This window comes from Pristiophorus japonicus, chromosome 12, assembly GCF_044704955.1.
Source record: "Pristiophorus japonicus isolate sPriJap1 chromosome 12, sPriJap1.hap1, whole genome shotgun sequence".
Taxonomy (NCBI): domain Eukaryota; kingdom Metazoa; phylum Chordata; class Chondrichthyes; family Pristiophoridae; genus Pristiophorus; species Pristiophorus japonicus.
The window spans coordinates 65,372,831-65,396,415 of NC_091988.1; the positions used below are offsets into that span (position 1 = coordinate 65,372,831).

Genomic DNA, 23,585 nt, shown 5'->3' on the forward strand with positions numbered 1-23,585 from the left:
ATCTATAATTACCCATTTTCTCTCTCTCTCCTTTCTTAAAAAGTGGTGTTACATTAGCTACCCTCCAGTCCATAGGAACCGATCCAGAGTCGATAGACTGTTGGAAAATGATCACTAATTCATCCACTATCTCTAGGGCCACTTCCTTAAGTACTCTGGGATGCAGACTATCAGGCCCTGGGGATTTATCGGCCTTCAATTCCAACAATTTCCCGAACACAATTTCCCGCCAAATACGGATATCCTTCAGTTCCTCCTTCTCACTAGACCCACTGTCCCCTAGTACATTCGGAAGGTTATTTGTATCTTCCTTCATGAAGACAGAAATGAAGTATTTGTTCAATTGGTCTGCCATTTCTTTGTTCCCCATTATAAATTCACCTGAATCCAACTACAAGGAGCCTATGTTTGTCTTCACTAATCTTTTTCTCTTCACATATTTATAGAAGCTTTTGCAGTCACTTTTTATGTTCCCTGCAAGCTTCCTTTCGTACTCTATTTTCCCCCTCTTAATTAAACCCTTAGTCTTCCTCTCCTGAATTATAAATTTCTCCCAGTCCTCAGGTTTGTTGCTTTTCCTAGCCAAATTATATGCCTCTTCCTTGGCTTTAACACGATCCCTAATTTCCCTTGTTAGCCATGGTTGAGCCACCTTCCCCGTTTTATTTTTACTCCAGACAGGGATGTACAATTGCTGAAGTTCATCCATGTGATCTTTAAATGTTTGCCACTGCTTATCTCACAATCAACCCTTTAGGTATCCTTTGCCAGTCTATTCAAGCCAATTCATGCCTCATACCATCGAAGTTACCTTTCCTCAAGTTCAGGACCCTAGTTTCCGATGTAGCCCTGTTTGACCCTGGTCCGGACGTGGATTGGGTCTGTAATGGATTCGTTGATAAGGATCATGGCCTGCATGTCGTCGTGGAGCAGGCGGAGGATGGTGACAAACTTTTGGGGGCATCTGAAACGGAGGAGGACGCTCCATAGACCCTCGCGGTTGACAGTGTCAAAGGCCTTTGTAAGATCAAAGAAGGCCATCTTTAAGGGATGGTGCTGTTCCCTGCATTTTTCCTGCAGCTGTCTCACTGTAAAAATTATGTCCGTTGTGCTCCGTAGGGGACAAAAGCCGCACTGTGACTCCGGGAGGAGCTCCTCAGCCGCAGGGAGAAGACTATTGAGGTGGACCTCAGTCATTGAAAGTTGGCAGCAGGCAGTGAAGAAAGCAAATGGTATGCTGGCCTTCATAGCTAGGGGATTTGAGTATAAGAGCAGGGAGGTCTTACTGCAGTTGTACAGGGCCTTGGTGAGGCCGCACCTGGAATATTGTCTACAGTTTTGGTCTCCTAATCTGAGGAAGGATGTTCTTGCTATTGAGGGAGTGCAGCGAAGGTTCACCAGACGGATTCCCGGGATGGCAGGACTGACATTTGAGGAGAGGTTGGAACGACTGGGCCTGTAGTCACTGGAGTTCAGAGGGATGAGAGGGGATCTCATAGAAACATAAAATTTTGATGGGACTGGACAGGTTAGATGCAGGAAGAATGTTCCCGATGTTGGGGAAGTCCAGAACCAGGGGACATAGTCTAAGGATAAGGGGTAAGCCATTTCGGACTGAGGCAAAACTTTCTTCACCCAGAGAGTTGCTAACCTGTGGAATTCCCTACCGCAGAGTTGTTGATGCCAGTTCATTGGATATATTCAAGAGGGAGTTAGATGTGGCCCTTATGGCCAAAGGGATCAAGGGGTATGGAAAGCAGGAAAGGGGTACTGAGGTGAATGATCAGTCATGATCTTATTGAATGGTGGTGCAGGTTCGAAGTGCCTACTCCTGCACCTATTTTCTATGTTTCTATGACTCTAGCGATGACTTTCCCAGTGGCTGACAACAGGGAGATTCCTCTGTAGTTGCCGCTGTCGGACTTGTCCCCTTTTTTAAAGATGGTCACGACCACTGCATCTCTGAGATCTCCCGGCATGCTCTCCTCCCCCCAGATGAGAGAGATAAGGTCATGTATTCACGCCAGCAGTGCCTCTCCACCATACTTCGGTGCCTCAGCGGGGATTCCATCCGCTCCCATAGCCTTGTTGTTCTTAAGCTGTCTTATGGCTTTTTCTACCTCATGCAGTGCTGGGGTTTTATTGAGGCGGTGGCGGGTAGCATGCTGTGGGATGGAGTCGAGAACTCTCGAGTCAAAGGCGGAGTCTCGATTGAGGAGATCTTCGAAGTGCTTCTTCCAGTGGGCCCTGACTGTCTCGGTGTCCTTGATGAGCGTTTCCCTGTTTTTGGCCAGTAATTGTGTGGGGCCTTGTGTGTTTGGAAGGTAGGTGGCCTTGACTGCGATTAAGAATTATCGCACATTATGGTTGTCAGCCAGCTGCTGTATCTCCTGTGCTTTTTCCATCCACCACCCGTTCTTTAGGTCCCGAGTTTTTTGTTGGACCTCGGTCTTAAGCTGTCTGTAATGCTGCCTTGATGCGCCAGAGTTAGGTTGTTTAAGGCTCAAAAATGCCCTGCGCTTGCGATCTATTAGCTCTTGAATCTCCTGGTCATTCTCATCAAACCAGTCCTGGTGTTTCCTGGTTGATAGACCGAGCGTCCCTTCACAGGCATTGGTTATGGAGGCCTGACCAAGCGCTGTGGGCATTCTGCGTCTCAGGGTCATCAAGGCACGCCAGGTTACCTGCGAGGCGCTGACTGTGTAGGGCTCTCTTAGCTGGCTGAGTGCTGCCCTTGCCGCTTTGGGGCTATGTTGATGTCAATGATGGATCGGATTAGGTGGTGCTCCGTCCAGCAGTCGTCGGCTCCCGTCACGGTGCGGGTGATGCGCACATCCTTGTGATCCCTGGCTCGGACGATGACAGTCAAGCAGGTGCCAGTGTTTGGAGCGAGGGTGTTGCCACAATGCCTTGAATTTGTCCCTCTGGCGGAACAAGGTTTTGGTGATGACAAGTTCACGTTCTCGGCACTTTTTCAGTAGGGTACCGCTGGAGTTGGCTTTCCCTCCCCCCTCTCTGCCAATCACGCCTCCCCAGAGGGCTGCATCCTTGCCAACCCTGGCATTGAAGTCACCAAGGATCAGTTTGTCGTCCCAGGGATGTGAAACAGGGATTTTGAGGTTGGAGTAAAAACTCTCTTTGGTCTCATCTGTCGCATCGAGTGTTGGGGCATACGCACTGATTCCGGGATAGGGTGAGTCGGAGAGTCATGGGATGTTCATTAACCTCACAGGGGGAATCTTTGAGGCGGTCGACCAGCTCGTTTTTGATGGCGAAACTGACTCCATGGAGGCAGTGTTCTTCCTCTGGTTTCCCTTTCCAGAAGAAGGTGTAACCTCCACCTTGTTCCTTGAGCTGGCCTTCCCCTGCCCGCCAGGTCTCGCTTAGGGCTGTTACGTCTCGAACGTCTCCCAGTTCCGATGAAAGGTCACTGACCTGGACCGTTAACTGTTTCTCTCTCCACAGATGCTGCCTGACCTGCTGAGTATTTCCAGCATTTTCTGGTTTTATTATTGTTGCGGCTTCACCTGTCTGGGAGCCATAATTCACAGCCCACCACCTCTGCAATATTGCTATAGTTACAGTTAGATGGAGGTGGGCTAAAGAAAGAAATCACAGAGCTGCTTTAGGTTAGGTTCGAGAGAATGGCCATCGAGCAACTCACTGTTCAAGATTGTGTCCGTGACCAAAAAAAATATTGATTCAGCACTTCTGCACTACAGCCTTCTTCCTCCAGCTCAAACGTTATGGCTTTGCTTTCCCATTCCCGCAACACCTTTCTCTGCGGCAAACAATTCCCTAGGCTGAATGAAGTGTATTTTATTCTTTAGGAATTAAGTTTCCTCCAGCTAAACTGCAAGTAGAGATAAGAAAGTCCTGCTCAACTGAAGCAATCCAAGAGGGGGATGAGAAAACACAGCACTGCTTTATTAATTCCAATTGCAGGGGTCACACTTGAAAGCACTTCTATTTCTGGTCAATGACAAGTACATGAATTAATCTGCAAGTTCAGTATCACTTTCAACTCTCGGGTCTCAATGCAGTATTCTGCAATGCAACATGCAATTATTACCTATTAAAAGGCAGAGAATCAATTCCTGTTGAGGGAACAACTAGTTTTTCCATGACAGCTCCATCGGGGATGTGTACTGAAATATCTCCCAATAATTTCCTGTCGGATCATTTTGAACAATTTCTCTCATTCAAAATTTAAATGGTGTTTCACAGTATTGCTTGTCAGATTTATGCCATTTGGACTGTAAACATGGAAAAATGAGCGATCCAGAAAAAACACAAACTCAATTCTAAAATCATTAAATTTAGGAGTAAACATACTTGAATTGCTGGTGGTGTGATTTTCCCCTCGTTCTCCCGCACCTCCCTGGAGGTGATCAGCTCTTGCCACTGTCCTTTTCCTGGTGTGCCATCAGCCCCGAGAGTACCTTACCCATGTGGCAGAGAGCTTTGGCAGCCTATTCACAGGTGAACAGCTTCAGGACCAAGCTCGATCTAGTCCTTGCCCGACATCTGACCACGTGCTTTCCGCCATGTGGGAACATTTTCTGATCTCACCTCCCACCCTACTCAGGACCAGGGACATTGATGTCAATTGCGATTCCACCACCCGAGATTAGCCACGGCAGTAGAGTCGCATCTTGACATTCATACAAGCCCCAAGTCCTAGAAAACATTCCCAGTTTGGATTCAGAATATCCAGTTTATTTTTGATTTCTGATGTGAATTTATAATTAAATACGCAATCGGAAGAATAGTCACCTCCTCCTGTTTTTATGTCGACAGGGTTTTAACACATGCATCACATATCAATTATTCCGCACGCCCTCCCTGCCCCACAACAAAAGTTTAAAATAAGTTTAAAATCACCCACCTCGACATAATCTCTGAAGAGGTAGCGCCTGTATTTTTCTCTCAGTTCTTCGTTAGAAATCAAAGGAAAAGCAAAGTCCTCAGGCGTTCTGAGCAAGCAGTCTTGCGCCATACAGGATATCCCTAGTAAGACACACACACTGGTTACAGTCAGTCATTAAAAATAAAATCTGTTATCAGCTGGGAGTACTGAGCACAGTTTGGGTCTCCTTATCTGTGAAAGGATATACTTGCCCTAGAGGCGGGACAATGAAGGTTCACTAGACTGATTCCTGGGATGAGAGGGTTGCCCTTTGAGGAGAGATTGAGTAGATTGTGCCTATACTCTCGAGTTCAGAAGAATGAGAGGTGATCGCATTGAAACATAAGATTCTGAGGGGGGATTGAGAGGGTAGATGCTGAGAAGCTGTATCCCCTGGCTGGAGAATCTAGAACTAGGAAGACTGAGATGAAGAGGAATTTCTTCACTCAGAGGGTTGTGAATGTGTGGCATTCTCTATCCCAGAGAATGGTGGATGCTGAGCCATTGAGTATATTCAAGGCTGAGATATACATTTTTGGACTCTAGGGTAATCAAGGGATATGGGGATCAGGCAGGAAGTTGGAGTTGAGATTGAAGATCAACCATGATTTTATTGAATGGCAGAGCAGGTTTGAGGGGCAGTATAGCCTTCTCCTGCTCCTAATTCTTACAATATAATCAGGTTATCCACTTTTCAGATAGAGATTATGCAGTGAAAAAAACATCTTGCAAACCACCCATCTGCATTGCTTACCATACGATGAGCAATTCTTTCAGACAGAACATGTAGGGACTGGGTGAACAGCGCCCTGCCCTTTGATGGAGAACAACTGCATATGCCGATACTCAGCCTAGGCAGGAGGGTTCATGGTTACAGCAGTATACTCCCGGTCTCAGCTGTACCACCATGTGGAAGGACCAACTAGATGTCAGGCACTTCCCACAGGGAGGGAGACTTCAAATTCAACCACAACCAATTGTTCTGTTCAGATCACAGCAATATTAGCAAAAACCTGGGAGGAGGTTCTTAAGTCCCACTGGATGCTGGAGCTGAAGGATAAGAGAGAGGGACTCGTGCCCTCCAATTTATTTAAATAAAAATGTAGATATGCTCCTTCGGGCCTAGTGGGTGGAATAATTTTTTGTGTAGCATTTATCACAGATAAGGTGGAGCTGATTTGATCCCTGGCTAAGTGTTAACATATTTCAGCCTGTGTTGGAAGTGTGCCTCTGTGGCAGTTGGAGCAGCACTCGGCTGTGCTGCTCCTAGTGGTTTAAGTCCTGTTGGCACTCACGCTCAAGCACCAAACATAAATAATGGCCACTTGGACAAGAGACCAGAGAGTGCCCGACATCTGTGAATCTGCACCTCAGCCAGGAATCAGCATCTTCAGAAGACAAGAAAGGAGAAAGATGGCCAAAGGGGTAAAAAAAAAAAAAATGTTTTTAAATAACTTGCTAATATCCATCATCATTGGAAGTGTGCATCATAGAGCTTCTCGTGCCCATGGGCATTAGCCCAAGAGTCATCACATTCAGGAAATCTGAGGAGGTAGGTGGCGGGATAAATTAATACTCCGGCACCAGGATTCAAATACAGCCCAGACGAGACGGGCCAAAAATGGTATTTAACAGTGACTCAAGGGTCTGAAGTGAAATAATAAGTAGCAGCAAATTACAGTCCGCTTGGAAAGCAGCAACAGCAGCCAGACAATATAAGCAACCACCCAGAAGCAAACAAAGGAATCAAAATGGTTAAAAGTGACCACAGCCAAAGTATTACAGCATTCTTCAAAGTGAGAGTCACAGTAATGGGCAGATACCATGAATGCTCTGGATAACATGTATGCGACTAGCCGCTCACAAGAGCACTCTGTCTAGTTGCTGCAATCAGGGGTGCACTATCCAAGTTTTCAATTTAATTAACAATAAGGGAAAGATCGGCTGTTAAAGCTTCAGAACAAGGTAGACCGCAAAAGGTTTGCTTTGACGTAACACAATTTAGAGTGTGTAAACTTTTATGGATTATTGCTTTCAATTTAAGAGAGTGCATTAGACAGCCATGTAGTTCATGGCCAGTTGAAATTACAATCTTTGGAGACAGAAGCTTGTAATAGAAACATGCTGATATTAGGAAGCCAATGTTTCTGGATTACAAAAACAAACACTGGTCTATAAAAAATGTCTCCTGACACAAGTCCCAAAGATGGTCATTAGACAGGATTTACTGTGCTGCCTCAGATTATCCCTACATTTGACCATTGCAATCATTTGTTTGTCATACTTGATTGCTTTATATCTAATTTACTACACTTGTAGGCTTATCAAAGATCTGAAGTGCAACATGCAATCATATCCCCTGATAAAATGCAGCATTACAAATACAGGAAGGAACATATCTTTGAGGGTTTAAAGAACAAGATGCGATTCCCAATTTTAAATTGGTTTAGAGTCCACTGGATCATAATGTATAAATCACAAGCCTTACTCTAGCAGCTTTCATTTACTTACCCAGACAACATTTAGAAACAAACAAGTACTGGAAATAAAATTATCTAGGGGAAAAAACTTAACATTTACATCTCCATTCCACTCCATTCCAGTTAATCCTTAACATTTCGAGCAGAGCCTTAAACTCAAAACAGTAGCCGTTTTCCCTTTTCAGCTGCTGGCTCATGCAATGTGCGTTTTCAGCATTCATTAATTTTCTCTTCAATCACAAGACAGGAATGTTTTGTACTTGTTCACGATATCAAATCAATCGTTTCTTCTGAGGTAGTGTGTTCCGTAAAATGATTCCTTCACTGTCGGATGCATGCCTTCAGGGTCAGCTTTTTACAACTTTCTAAACTTGGGGAGTATTTATGGCAAATTTTCTTGAGTCTTGCCTCGGGCACCATTCTCAAGGACAAGGTGAGCAAGGCTTCATGCCCAACCAACCACTTTCTGGGATGCATACTCCCAACTCAACTTTCTCTTTCAAAACAGGCATTTTATTTCCGCTTTGCATCTCCCTAGAGCAATGTTCCCTGCAAGCTGCACTTTGTTCTGCAAGGCCTTTAAATTTCTGCACATGTGCGGTATTTACAATTTAAAACCGGTGAGCGACCTACGCAGGACCTTGCAGATTATTACATGGCTGCACGCTCACCTTAGTGGGAACATTGGTAACCAGAGAACAAACCCTACACCTCAGCCCTGTTGTCACATCACAGATTGACAAGAGGCCATTCACCCCCAACGTACCCAATTCCACCCCAATTTTTAAACTTTTGAAGCTGGGATGGTGGACAAATTGTGGATTTTATGACATTGTGACTCCTCACTTGGATAATGTGGGAAAGAAGGACCCTTCGTTGCCTCCCTCTCTCCAGGGTGAGAAACGGGACCAAAATAATGACATCATTTAAAAAATATTTTTTGCAGTTTTTTTTAAAGTTTCCATTATGGGTAGGTAGAGATTTTTAAATCACCACACATTGATAATATTAATTTCCTGGCCCGGCTTCCCATTAAAAAGCCTGACCAATAACTGATTAAAAACACATCTTTTGGGCTAGATTTGTGGATATGAAAATATTTTTATCCTTCACCCCGAGCTAAGCCAACAGCCAAGATAAGCACCAAGGCCTCTACCAACACTAGCCTGGAGCCAGTCAGTAACAGGTGGAAGAGGGGCCCAGGATGATGGGCCCACTCACAAGGCAAAAAAATCATTGTTTCCATTTGACATCCCACTCTGATGGTATAAACAAGGTCAGGTACTTGGGGAATCTCAGGTATGAACCCAAGTCCTGCCGCCATGCTGCCAAAAGGAATGCCTCAACCAGCTGGCTGTGTAGCGGGGGTCGGATGAAGTTTCCAAAGACACATGTTGCTGCTAAATTTAAAAAGGCATTTTTGGACATCAACCCATTTGAACAACAGACGGAAAAACTCTTGCAACATCTGAAAGTTGCAGGCAGACATTAGCAAGAATGACTGCCATGATCCTCTCGTGTATTATAACATTGCATCCTTGACTCACCCACTCCGATGCCATCTTTCACCAGTACAGTACTATGCTGCTCCCAGCAACTGCGGCAGAACGGATGGTGGCAGGGCAAGGACAGCAAGTTCTCCTTCCGCACTGACTGCAGGCACACGCCACAATGATGGGAAGAATGGATAAACGTCTGGGGAAACAAACGAAATACACAAACTGCGTTGATACACCAATACCACTTTACACCAACAGTATTTTCCATATCTTGAAACAACTCAAAGCTAAATCCAGCTGTTCGCTATGAACACTTACATTTTTTGCTGTTTTCGGCTGAACTCTGGCTTCCACCAGTAGCTGAGTCGGATTAGATTTGTGCCTGAAAGAAAGAGGATCAGACTCAAGTGATTTCTTTGCCCTTCACCTTTGTTCAGCAAAGTTCCCTCTAAGCTGCGCTTTGTTCCATGCAGTCCGTTTCTTTTAATGAGCAGCCCCTTTAAATTTCTGCGCATGCATGGTATCTACAATGTAAAAGGTGGTGAGCGGCCAGCGTGGGACCTTTCAAATTACTGCGCGGCAACGCATCTTAGTGGGAACATTGATGGTCAGTTAACTCTTTACCTAGGAAGTGGCTAGATTGTGGCGTAGTTGAGGCAAATAGCATAGATGCATTTCAGGGGAAGCTAATTAGTACCTGAGGGAGAAAGGAATAGAAAGACATGCTGCTAGGATTAGAAGAAGACGACTGGAAGGATGTTCGTGTGGGGCATAAACACCGGCACAGACCAGTTGGGCCAAATGGACTGTTTCTATGCAATAAATTCTAGGTAACCTTCCTATAGCCACATTAGTCCTGCAACGCAGGATAACCTGGGTTGTGGATTCCCCAAGGGCTGCTACCTACCTTGATACATGTGTAACGTGCCCTTCTGACATTACCTCGAAACACAGCAATTCCATTTAATACATGTGACAACTGGAGGATGGTATACAATGGTGTTCCCCAGAGGTCGATACTGGGACCACTGATTTTCTTGATATATATTAATAATTTGGACTTGGGTGCACAGGGCACAATTTCAAAATTTGCAGATGACACAAAACTTGGAAGTATAGTGAACAGTGAGGAGGATAGTGATAGACTTCAAGAGGACAGAGACAGGCTGGTGGAATGGGCAGACACGTGGCAGATGAAGGTTAATGCAGAAAAGTGATACATTATGGTAGGAAGAACAAGGATCGGCAATATAAACTAGTGTATAATCTAAAGGGGGTGCACGAACAGAGAGACCTGGGGGTATATGTGCACAAATCATTGAAGGTGGCAGGACAGGTTGAGAAAGTGATTAAAAAAGCACACAGGATCCCGGATTTCATCAATAGAGGTATAGAGTACAAATGCAAAGAAGTTATGATGAACCTTTATAAAACACTGGTTCGGCCTCAACTGGAGTATTGTGTCCAATTCTGGGCACCGCACTTTAGGAAGGATGTGAAGACCTTAGAGAGGGTGCAGCAAAGATTTACAATAACGATTCCAGGGATGAGAGACTGCAGTTTTGATTTTGATTGCCACTGTTTGATTTATCCAACTTGGTTTAGTCCTCCACAATAGTCCTTCACCTAGGTTTCTCAATTTATAAATTGTTCATATAACCCCCTTAGGACAAAAAAAAGTTTGTACCAAAACAAAAACAGGAATGTCAAAAAGTTTGGAAATTTATTGCACTGTCACTCAATGCAAATTTAACTTGCTACAGATAATAAACATTATGATCTATTCCACTGTTTTAATACATATAAAAGTTATTTCAGAGCTGAGAACAGGCTGCAGTCAGGAGAGTTTATTTAAAGCCAAGTATTTTCAGCCAACAAACCATGGGTTATAGTAAGAGACAGAGTCAGGCTGCTCTGCAAACATACAAGGCTGTAGATACGAAGTAACCTCAACAGCTGAGGGATATTTCTTACCTTTCTGAAATATCGGAGGATTTCCAATGGAAGTTAACTAAAATAAGCTTGGCTACAGATGGTTGAACCTGAAAATAAACAGAAGTGAATGAGACACCTGTAAATTTGACAGACTAGGTCACGAATAAATAAATCTGTATCAAGTCTAACACTACTTAGAAGCTTCAATGCAACTAACCTTCAGATCTCTCATGTCCATAATACAGATTGACTGGATGGCAAACTTGTTTTAAGATGCTTCCTTAACTCTATATTGCAATGGTACTATAAGACATTGATACCATTAGCCCAAATACAACTCTTACATTATCACTGCACAACTTGCACTACTTTTTAATATTTCCCATGTGGAGCAATATGTTGTTTTTGGCCATTGATTAATTGCCAACATTTTTTTTTAATTTCTTCACAAGGGGCGCCATTAGCAAGGCCAGCATTTATTGCCCATCCCCAATTGCCCTCGAGAAGGTTGTGGTGAACTGCCTTCTTGAACCGCTGCAGTCCTTGATACTTCTTTGTAGCAGCTTGTTACAACAGAGTGACTTCCTAGACCAGTTAAGAGTTAACCACATTACTGTTGGGCTGGACTCACATATAGGTCAAGACTGGGTAAGAACGGCAGATTTCCTTCAGGGAAGGACATTAGTGAACCAGCTGGGTTTTTACGACAATCTGGTAGCTTTCATGGTCACCATTACCGACGATAACTTTTTATTCCAGATTCATTTAATTAACTGAATTTAAATTCCCCTAGCTGCCGTGGTGGGATTTGAACTCACATCTCTGGATCATTAGTTCAGGCCTCTGGATTACTAGTCCAGTAACATAACCAGTATGCTACCGTACCCAGACATGAAGAAATAAAGGGGAGGGGAAGGGGGAGTTGCATGGCACAGCCATTTAGCAGATGCTCTTTTCAGCAGTTGTCTAAGTCCTAATTGAATCCAGGCTGAGCAATGAAAATCTCCTTCTGTTGGCTGTAAGGGCGCTGGGTGAAATAAACTGATACTTGATTGTGGAATCTCAGAGAAGCCATGACAACTCGCGAGAGAAATATTTACTGTGCTGAAGGTTGGAGTTAGGGGTTTCATCATCATCAACATCATAGGCAGTCCCTCGAAATCGAGGAAGACTCGCTTCCACTTTCAAATTGAGTTCTCAGGTGACTGAACAGTCTAATACGGGAATTACAGTCTCTGTCACAGGTGGGACAGACAGTCGAAGGAAAGGGTGGGTGGGGAGTCTGGTTTGTCGCACGCTCCTTCCGCTGCCTGCTCTCCGCATGCTCTCAGCGACTAGACTGAAGGTGCTCAGTGCCCTCCCGGATGCTCTTCCTCCACTTTGGGCGGTCTTGGGCCAGGGATTCCCAGGTGCTGGTGGGGATGTTGCACTTTATCAGGGAGGCTTTGAGGGTGTCCTTGAAACGTTTCTTCTGCCCACCTGGGGAATGCTTGCCGTGTAGGAGTTCCGAATAGAGTGCTTGCTTTGGGTTACGAGTTGGTTTAGGTTGGAGTTAGGGGTGTGCATGAGGACAGGCTATCGGGAGCTTTGCTCGGCATCTAACATGAATTTTATCAAATCTGAAGAGCACTTGAAGCTGGTATAGGGTACCCAACATGGCAACATGTTCCATTCCATAGGACTAACACCCTCGTCAGCTTAATAAACACAAAGCTCAAAATACAAATTGAGATGTGGCACAATTCAATCGAATGTCCTTCCTTCACCTATTCTAAACAGAAACCAACAGTTAAAAATAGCAACACTCTGTACAATAAGGATACTGAGCCCGAAGATATTTTTTAATTAGCAGATTTCACTCATTTGAAAGACAGTAGTCAGTGGTAACTGAGCGAGACCACAATGTGGAGAGATGAGAGTGACTGAAAGGCCATGCACACTACCGGAATACAGATTCCTCAGAAATGTAATGTCTACATCTCAGTTTTCAAACAAGCATGTTAGCAATAGCTGCATTGTACAAAGATTTACTTTTTTATCACAATTTGAAAAGATTGAGAGCAACATCTTTATCTGGGCAGTCTCAAAAATAAAAGCCTTTCACCAACATTTCACAAGTTAGCAGATGCAACCTGCAATCAGTCTGATGTGGGTCTGAACTCATCTATTGAAGTCCAGCTGTAAAATAAAAACTAGGACTGCTGAAAAACAAATTTAAAAATAACAGAAAACACTGGAAATGCACAGCACATTAGTTATCGTGACAGAGAAAGCGGCCGGTTAATGTTTCGATGGAAGCCTTTTATCTAAGGAGTCAGTGCCCAAAGTCACCCTTATTGTTTCTCCTTCAAATTACAGTGCTGTCTTTGTTCAGCTATTGTTTTAAAAAATCCACAATGTTTCAAGCTGGTGGGAGATTTTATAACTGCAGCTAAGGTAGCATTTCATTTTTACAGCCAAAGGGACAAGCGTTACTTGCTGGCTGAAGTCAAGTTTGTACAAAAATACACAAACAGGAAAAGACCTTCTGATCCATCCAGCATGTCCCACACAATATAGATGAAGTCCTTACTACTAGGGGGAATCAAGGGGTATGGTGAGAAAGCAGGAATGGGGTACTGAAGTTGCATGTTCAGCCATGAACTCATTGAATGGCAGTGCAGGCTAGAAGGGCCGAATGGCCTACTCCTGCACCTATTTTCTATGTTTCTATGTTCTCTTGCCAAATGCACAATCACGTGCGCTGTAACCAGAGTAAACACATCCTAAAACCACAACTCTGATGTAATGGGCCTCCAAATAAATGATCAGGCACAGCAAGCAGAGAACAATTTAGCAGCAGCGTGCTAACATCGAAGCCATGAGATATCTTTATCTTCAAATTAACTTGTTGGGAAAGTAATGACACCAGACTAGTCGTAGAGTCCGATTACCTAAACCACTACATCATCTCTTCTCCCCTACCTTCAAAAAAATTCCTAAAAATTCACCCCCATTCTTTTTGGTCTCGTGTCTCCCCACCCAACCCATTCCCTAATTCTGCATTTATCTCTGCTCCTCATAAGTGTTCAAATATTCTTTCACATGTAAAATTTAGATCAATTTAAATTATTGAACGCTTCATAAATGCTTGAAAAAGTAAATGATTCCAAAGACTAAACGTACATATATTATTGTAACACCCACCACTGTGTCCACATAGGCATCATCTCCTCAGCTACTGTAAAATAGATCACTCCACTCTTTAAAGGTTCCTGTACATTCTTTAAAACTACATACACCATTCTTGTAGATTTACAGGACATATCAAAGTTACAGTGCAATTATAAAAGTTCAAGTTGCACTAATTTGGCTTTTCAGCATTACTTTTAAGAAATTCTATAGATATACATTTTCAAACACTGAAAGACAGGAGGCTTCTTCTAAACAGTGAGGGAGTGGGACTAACTGGATAGCTCTTCGAAAGAACCAGCACAGACTTAATGGGCCGAATGGCCTCATTCTGTGCTGTACTATTCTTTGATTCTATCTAATCTTGCTGGGAATACAGCAAGTGATTTACATATGTGGCAGTTTGCCTCAGTTGGTAGCACTGTTTCGAGTCAGAAGGTTTTAGGTTCAAGCTCCACTCTAGGACCTAAGCAAGTAATCTAGGCTGGCACTTCAGTACCGTCAGAGGTACGGTCTTTCAGATGAGATGTTAAACTGAAGCCACATTTCTCTATTCGGGTAGATACAAAAGAACCCATGTTTAAAAATGATTGGGTAATTCTCCCAGTCTCCTGGTCAACATTCCTCCCTCAGCCATCATCCAAAACAGGTAGTCACGTTTCTTGTTCATTCACTGTTTTGCGGGATCCTGCTGTGTACAAACTGGCTGCCACATTTGTCTACACAACAGTGACTGCACATCAACACAAGCTCTCTGCCAGATTTTGTTGTAGCAGGACATCTAACAGCATCTACCGCTGGTTAGACATGCCCTTGCATGTTTAGGTTTTGTTTTGCATGGCAAGTTGCTGAAAGTGCAAGCTGATAACGTGACAGCAATGGAAACAGGGCATCTGGGACCCATGTGAACAGAGCAAGCAACTGTGGAATTGACAGCACAAATTCAGGTATAGAAAGATAAATAAAGGGTAAGATTGCATTGAGAAAGAAAAGAGACAGAAAGGAAAAGTTAAAAGAAAGTTAAATTTAACATTTTTAAAATCTCCAACAATTAAAAGCTGAAGGAACAGGTTCCACACTTGTACAAATTTCAGTGGCAGATGTTGGCAGTACCTAACTTTGTCATTAAAAGTGTACTTAAGACTTGAAATGAATTGACAAGATTCTGTGGCGAGTTTAGTTCGTACCCACTATGTAAATACAGCAAGTACTCGCCATTCAAGGCATTTCAATGCTGAGGCAGGCAGCAAGATGGTACATTCGCCAAGCTAACCGTAGAACGGATAACTCGGACAGCAACTTTTGGATGTCCGCGTTTAACCGTGCATTTGCCCCTCGCCTGATGTTGCTGTACCATTTGCGCATAAATAATAGCAAGCGCCATTAGCCTCAATGTTATTTTGACAGCAGAATCTGGCCATTGTTGGAGCACACAGCTAGTTAGCACCCTCTCCTCGGGTTGCGAGTTCAAGTCCCACTCCAGACACATAAGCACAAAAAAAATCTAGGCTGACACTCCAATGAAGGACTGAAGGTGTGCTGCACTGTTGGAGGTGTTGTCTTTCGGATGAGACATTAAACCGAGACACCGCCCCCCAACCGTCTGCTCTCAGGTGGACGTAAAAGATCCCATGGTACTGTTTCAAAGAACAGGTGAGGTATCCCTCAATCAACATCACAAACACATTATCTGGGTCATCATCACATTGCTGTTTGTGGGAGCTTGCTGTGCGCAAATTGGCTGCCGTGTTTCCTACATTACAACAGTGACTACACTTCAAAAAAATAATTTGTTGTAAAGTACTTTGGAATGTCCGGTGGTCGTGAAAGATGCTATATAAATACAAGTCTTTTTTCATGTATTTGTTTTTTTATTCTTCTACTCATCTATTGGTTGCACTTGACACAAAACTGTTCTGGGCACATTAGTTCATGATTTCTGAAAGTATTTCCGCTTGCTACCTCTCTCGTGTGTGCGAAAAGTTTTCTAAAGTGTTAAGCTATTTCTGATCGTGGTTTTGATCAGTAGTTGCTCAACAATAACTTTCAAAAAGAGTCACCTACCTATAGAGCAAGCAATGGTGTACTGTAAATTAATTATACATGCAGTTTTTTTTTTAAAGTACTACAGTATGTTTTGGGATCAGCTGTCAGACAACTCAAGCAACAGGGATTACAAAAAGATCAGGGGTGAAACTCGGGGGAGTTTCTAACATTTTGCAACGACTGAGCTTCCCAGGTTAATGCAACACAGGGGCTGAATCGAAGTACCACAGCTCACTGTCTAAGGTCACACATGAAGAATAGCCACTTAAAGGGCCCAAGTTTCCACATGATTTGCGCCTGATTTTTAGGAGCAACTGGTGGAGAACGGACTATCTTAGAAATCGCAATTCTCCTCATTTTTTTTTCTGCAGTTCTAGTCAGTTAGAACAGTTTCACTTTGGAACAGAATTTTCCACTGACGCCTGATTTCAAAGTTTCCACAGTGAAAACGTACTCCAAACTAACTTAGAATGGAGCAAGTGAAGATTTTTGTAGAACTGAAAAAACCTTGTCTACACATTAAAAAATCAGGCGCAGGTTATAAATTAGGCGTCCAGAACGGGGGGGGAAGGGAAGTCATTAAATTCTACAATAAATCCTTATTTATACTTATATAAATATTATACAAATAAATCCAACCTGAATAAACATTTATAAGCAAAGAAAAGATTAACTAAACCATCTTCCTACCTGTGTGAAAGTGCTTCAGGCAGGTTCAGTCAGCTCAGCGGTGTGGCGTCGTTCCCGCGAACGGGAGGGAGGAAGGGAGGGGCAGTCGGGCACTAAGCAGGCAGCAAGCAGCCTTCCACTTGAGGTGGAAGCCTTACAGTCAGCTCAGCGGTGTGGCGTTGTTCCCGCGAACGGGAGGGAGGGAGGGGCAGTAAGCAGCCTTCCACCTGAGGTGGAAGCCTTACAGTCAGCTCAGCGGTGTGGCGTCATTCCCGCGAACGGGAGGTAGGGAGGAGGCAGCCGTTCCTGACGGCGGGCTGGGGGGGGGGGGGGGGGAGAAGGGAGTGAGGGCCTGACCGACCGACCGCAGCGGGGGGTGGGGAGGGGGGGAGGGAGTGAGGGCCTGACCGCAGCAGGGGGGGGGGGGGGCAACCATTCCCGACGACGGGCGGGGGGGGGGGGGGGCGGAGGAGGAGGCAGTGAGAAGGCTGCAGGAAGCCTCAGAAGTTGAGGCAGCCATTCCCGACGGGGGGGGGGGGGGGGGGGGGGGGGAGAAAGAGAGGCCGTCGGGAAACGGTTGCCTCAACTTCTGAGGCTTCCTGCAGCCTTCTCACTGCTGCAAGAAGCCTCAGTGCTAATCATAGAAGGGCAATGTGCTTTTATTAAAAAATGTTCAAAAATTAAACAGCTACAAAGAACTACAAAAATGGCCGAGTGCCAATGTTTCCTTCACACTGCGCGTGCGCGAACGCTCCAACGCGCACATGCAGGGTTGCCGGCACGAAAAAAACTAATTTAAATGGTACCCGCCCCCTCCCACTTACAAAATCGGCGCGAGTGGTAGGCTCCGCCCCCCTGGGCGCCGCGCCAAGCTGCCATGGAGCTGCAGGGCGCTCCAGAATCGCGCGGTTTTTTTTTCAGGCGCCGTTTTTGGCGCAAAAAATGGGCGTCCAGCTCGGAGGGGCACCCGTTTTGTAATGTGTGGAAACTTGGGGCCAAGGTGTCAGTGTTCAGTGGAGGGGGTGGGGGAAAGGTGATAAAAAAGCTCCTTTTTCCTCCTGAAAGACTTGAAACAAAAGCAAATACCACACAAACTCCAAAAGCCTTGAAATATCTCACTCCATACAGGATCGTCTTTTTAAAAAAAAAAATACAAAAGTACAGTTTGAGTTTGTAGATTTGAGTTTTGCTTTGAGAATTTGTACTTTCACAGGTATTCCTGAGTCATTAACACTTGCACACAGTTTTCCAGCATTGGTTCAAGTTATATCACGAGATAAAAACAGAAAATGCGGGAAATACTCAGGTCAGGCAGCATCTGTGGACAGAGAGAGTGTTATTCAGGTCGATGACCTTTCATCAGAACTGAAAGGTCATCAACTTGAAACGTTAACTGTTTCTCTCTCCACAGATGCTGTTGAGTATTTCCAGCATTCTCGGTTCTTATTTCAGCTTTCCAGTATCCGCAGTATGTGGCTCTTGTTTTTACATCAGCTGATCGGAGCTTTGGTAGATCAGAGTAATAGTGTCAAGAGGTAACTTTTATCTTTGCTCAAAAAAGATACGATACTGGCCTGAAAGGATGCCATTTATGCAGAAATCATCCAGTTGCTTAAGCAGCTTGTGAACTGAAATCTTGCCAACAAGCTACTTATTACATTTAGGAACCATTGCCACACCTGCATCAAGTTCTGCAGAAACAAAATGGAGCTCCAATTTACTGGAAAAGTATTTTTTTTTTTTTTTAAATGGAGTTTCTTCTCTTGATAAATCCAGGCAATGACACCAAATGAAAAGATTAGGAGAAATTATGAAATAATTAAATGAAAGAAAGACTTGCACTTAGAGCAACTGGACGTCCCAAAGCGCTTTATAGCTAATTAAGTACTTTTTGAAGTGTAGTCACTGTTGAAATGTAGAAAACACGGTAGCCAATTTGTACACAGTAAGCTCCCACAAACAGCAATCTGATAAAGACCACAAAATCTGTTTTTAGTGACACTGATTGAGGGATAAATACTGGCCAGGACACCAGGGAGAACACCAGTTTTTCAAAATAGTGCCATGGGATCTTTTAAGTCCACCGCAGACAGCAGGGGCCTCAGTTTAACGTATCACAAAAGCAGGGATTTAAGTCAAGTCCCTAGAGTGGGATTTGAACCCACAACCTTCTGACTCCGAGGTAAGGGTGCTACCCATTGAGCTATAGCTGACAAGAGTTCGAAGTAGAAGCTTGGGTTTAAAATGCCCACAAATTACAGGAGGAAGTGAAAAGTGTGACTTGGAGGGGAACATAGGAACAAGTTATTATTTAAATGGAGAAAGATTGCAAAGTGCTGCAGTGCAGCAGGACCTGGGGGTACTTGTGCATGAAACACAAAAGGCTAGTATGCAGGTACAGCAAGTGATCAGGAAGGCCAATGGAATCTTGGCCTTTATTGCAAAAGGGGATAGAGTATAAAAGCAGGGAAGTCTTGCCACAGTTGTACAGAGTATTGGTGAGGCCACACCTGGAATAATGCGTGCAATTTTGGTTTCCCTATTTATGAAAGGATATACTTGCTTTGGAGGCTGTTCAAAGAAAGTTCACTCGGTTGATTCCAGAGATGAGGGAGTTGACCTATTAGGAAAGGTTGAGTAGGTTGGGCCTCTACTCATTGGAATGTAGAAGATTCAGAGGTGATCTTATCAAAACGTATAAGGTTATGAGGGGGCTTGACAAGGTGGATGCAGAGAGGATGTTTCCACTGATGGGGAGACTAGAACTAGAGGGCATGATCTTACAATAAGAGGCCGCCCATTTAAAACTGAGATGAGAAGAAATTTCTTCTGAGGGTTGTGGATCTGTGGAACTCGCTGCCTGAGAGAGCTGTGGAAGCTGGGACACTGAATAAATTTAAGACCAAAATAGACAGTTTTTTAACCGATAAGGGAATAAGGGGTTATGGAGAGCGGGCGGGGAAGTGGACCCGAGTCCATGATCAGATCAGCCAAGATCGTATGAAATGGCGGAGCAGGCACAAGGGGCCTTCTCCTGCTCCTATTTCTTACGTTCTTATATAAGAGTTGCAACATTTAGCCCCTCGAGCCTCTTCCACCATTCAATGAGATCATGGCTGATGTAAACTAGCTCCATACCCCTTAATACCTTTAGTTAACAAAAAATGAATCTCAGATTTAAAATTAACAACTGATCCAGCACCAATTGCCAGTTGCAGAAAAGAGTTCCAAACTGCCACCACCCTTTGCATGTAGAAGTGTTTCCTAATTTCTTTATTCCTTCATTCGATGTGGGTATCGTTGGCAAGGCCAGCATTTATTGCCCATCGCTAATTGCCCTCGAGAGGGTGGTGATGAGGCGCTGCCTTGAACTGCTGCAGTTGTGTGGTGAAGGTGCTCCAAGTGCTTATGGAGGGAGTTCCAGGATTTTGACCCAGTGACGATGAAGGAGCGGCGATATATTTCCAAGTCAGGATGGTGTGCGATTTGGAGGGGAACCTGGAAGTGATGGTGTTCCTGTGTGCCTGCTGCCCTTGTCCTTCCAGGTGGTAGAGGTCGCAGTTGCTGGAGTTCATCTTGTAGATGGTACATACTATAGTCACTGTGCGTTGGTGGAGTACATGTTTAAGGTGGTGGATGGGGTGGCAATCAAGCAGGCTGCTTTGTCCTGGATGGTGTCGAGCTTCTTGAGTGTTGTTGGAGCTACATTCATCCAGGCAAGTGGAGAGTATTCCATCACACTCCTGACTTGTGCCTTGTAGATGGTGGAAAGGTTTGTATTTATATGGCTGGTCCAGTTACGTTTCTGGTCAATGGTGTTGATGGTGGGGGATTCATTACGATGGTAAAGCCATTGAATATTAAGGGAAGGTGGTTAGACTTTCTCTTGTTGGAGATGGTCATTGTCTGGCACGAATGTTACTTGTCACTTATCAGCCCAAGCCTGAATGTTGTTCAGGTCTTGCTGCATGCGGCATGGACTGCTTCATTATCTGAAAGGCCTGGTTCTTATGTTTAGGCTATGTCTCCTCGTCCTCAACTCCACAACCAGCAGAAATAGTTTCTCTCCAGCTACCTTACCAGTTCCCCTGAATATCCTGTAAATTATAAGCAAATCACTCCTTAACCGTCTAAATTCCAGGGAATACAACCCAAGTTTCTGTAATCTTGATGGGGAGAAGAGGGCAAAGATGTTCAGTTTTGTGGATCCTGGGATAGAATGCATTAGTCCATAATAGGAGGTGGTAGAATAAGTCCTTGGGGCCGAAATTAAGGGTCTCAGAAATACTCGATACTGCCCGTTTGCAGCGGCCATGCGGCGGAATCCCGTGGCCACTGCTGTGATCAAATGGCCGCCCCGACCTAAATTCAGGTCGGGGATTTTTTGGCCTGGACCCGTTTCCGCCATGATGATGATGACTGCCACAAGCTCGTCATCAGAACGCGAACCACCGCTCTCCCTTACCTGTAAAATAAACCGCCCGAAATTCATCCTCCCCGCCCCCCCCAAAAAAGTGATCCCCCACCGCGTGGTGCCCCAACAGTTTTTTCTATCCGTGCACCTTTTCCGAAGTGAATGCTGCCTGGCAGCACGGCGGCCCTTCAAGGGGAGGGCCCACTGTCACGACCGCCATGTATTTATTTTTGTTGGCCGACCACCCAATTGGCTGGCAAGATAGTGCCCATGGGTTTGGCCAGGCAGCCAGGCACCCCCTCTTGGGTGCCAGGCCGCTGGCCCGGCTGAATCCCTCCCTGGTGGTCCAGTGGCCAAAGATTAAAAAATGAGAGTGTCTCCCCCCTTTAACAGAGGGGAGAGAGCGTGGTGATGCATGCACGCTGTGACGTCACCATCGCTCCACCACTGATTGACAACGGTAGAGTTCCAGTCCCAACCAAAATTCAGCACCTCAGCCTGCCTTCCTGTCGATCTCCTGCCCCACTATGACCGACTTCCGGTGAAACTTTGAAAAAAGTCCTGAAAATCAATCATCAGGCCTCCTCATAGATCCCAGCAGTAAAACCAGGTAGGAAACTCAGGTGCGCAAGCTTTCTGGCGGACCTAAATTTCGGACCTCTTATCTCAACGATACAGCGAGAAGCAAGTGTGCAGGATAAAACAAATGGGTGAGATAAAATTTGAGAGAGAAAGAGAAAGAGAAAAAGAGAGAGAAAGAGAAAGAGAGAGAGAGAGGAGAGAGAAAAAAGAGAGAGAGAGAGAGAGAGAAAAAAGGAGAGAGAGAGAGAGAGAGAGAGAGAGAGAGAGAGAGAGAGAGAGAGAAAGAGAAGTGGTCTAGCAACTATTTGTAGTCATCAAGTCACATAATCCTGAGAAACTCTCAGGATTGATTCTCTATTAACTAGGTTTCAAAATGAATGTGTGCTGCACATGATTGAATTTAACTTTTCCGTCACACATGCGAAAGTGCATCAGACTCTTGAGCTGCATGGGATTAAAGTATCTGGTACATTTCAAAATGATGCCTCCGGTATTCTACAGAGATTTATTTCAATGTGATAACTGATTTTATAAAGTAAAAAAAAGTTGCACAAAATCAGTTCTGCTCTTGATTCTACTAAATTCCTCACCTGCATATGTACTGATGTAGAGACACATATATACAAGGACAGGAGAAAGTCTGAATGAGAGAGCAAGAGGGAGGGAGAGCGAGAAATACAAGAATTTATATAGCACCTTTCACATCTTCAGGTTATCTCAAAGTGCTTTAAAGCCAATTAATTACTTTTACATATTATATAGTATTTAGAGCAAACACACATCCATTTTGCCCAATAAGTCCATGCCAGTGTTTATGCTCCATGCAAGCCTCCTCTCAAACCTCTTCATCTCACCCAATCAACATATCCTTCTTTTCCTTTCTCAGTCGTGTGTTTATCCAGCTTCCCAGCATCTATGTTATTCACCTCAACTGCTCCTTGTGGTAGCGGTTCCATTGAAGTATATTCAATGTTATGTGCATAGCAAGGTCCCATAAACAGCAAATGATTGATCAGACAATTTGTTGCGTTGGTTGAGGGATAAATGTTGGCCAAGGGAGAACTCACCTTCTCTTCGAGTAGTGCCATGGGACCATTTATATTCATTGGAGCTTAATGTCTCACTCTGACAATGTAGCGCCTGCGGAGTGCCCAGAGGATAATCATAGCTGCTCCTGCTGGGGTGGGCTACCTCACTAAACAGGGATCTGGGGCTTTCTCATTTGTATATCCTAGTGTCACACCACTTTTATCCAGGGGTTCCCAAATGTTTTTTTTGTTGTTGCGCCCCCTTCAGAGTTTCATGTCCCAGCCACTACCTATTCTTTTTAAGAAGGATATTTCCATAATTAATGTTAGTGCAGATACAGCTGGTAGATCAGAATAGTTCAGCAATTTTGTCACTTTGATTGTTTTATTTCTGCATCCTTACACTTTTGCTCCAACATTGATACGTCTGGAGTCTCCTCCCCGCCCCCCCGCCCCCCCCACAAGGATCTATCCTGGGCCCCCTTCTGAAAACACATCAGGTTCCACACGTATGCTGACGACAACCAGCTCTACCTTACTCTTGCTTGACCCCTATACTGCCTCTGATTTGTTGCACTGCTTGCCCGACATATTGGATGAGTAGAAGTTTCCTCCAATTGAATACTGTATATGGGAAGACCAAAGCCATCATCTTCCATCCAAGCTACAAACTTCATTCCCTAGCCGATTCCATCCCCTTCCCTGGCCAATATCCGAGGCGGAGCCAGACCGTTCGTAACCTTGACATCCTAACTGAGCTGAGCTTACGATCCCATATCCTCCCCATCACCAAGACTGCCTACTTCCACCTCCGCAGCATCGCCCGTCTGCTCTCTCGGGTGGACGTAAAAG

General features: G+C 44.6%; 1 protein-coding gene across 1 annotated transcript in view; it reads right to left on the reverse strand.

The window, feature by feature from the left end:
* Positions 1-23,585, reverse strand: part of arih2 (ariadne homolog 2 (Drosophila)) — a 101,249-nt gene that overhangs the window by 52,549 nt on the left and 25,115 nt on the right. Inside the window, exons 3-6 of the mRNA XM_070895600.1 lie at positions 10,863-10,930; positions 9,207-9,270; positions 8,937-9,084; positions 4,889-5,010 (exon numbers count right to left, since the gene is read on the reverse strand). Coding sequence (XP_070751701.1) covers positions 4,889-5,010; positions 8,937-9,084; positions 9,207-9,270; positions 10,863-10,930 — 402 coding nt within the window. The remainder of the gene's footprint in view (positions 1-4,888; positions 5,011-8,936; positions 9,085-9,206; positions 9,271-10,862; positions 10,931-23,585) is intronic.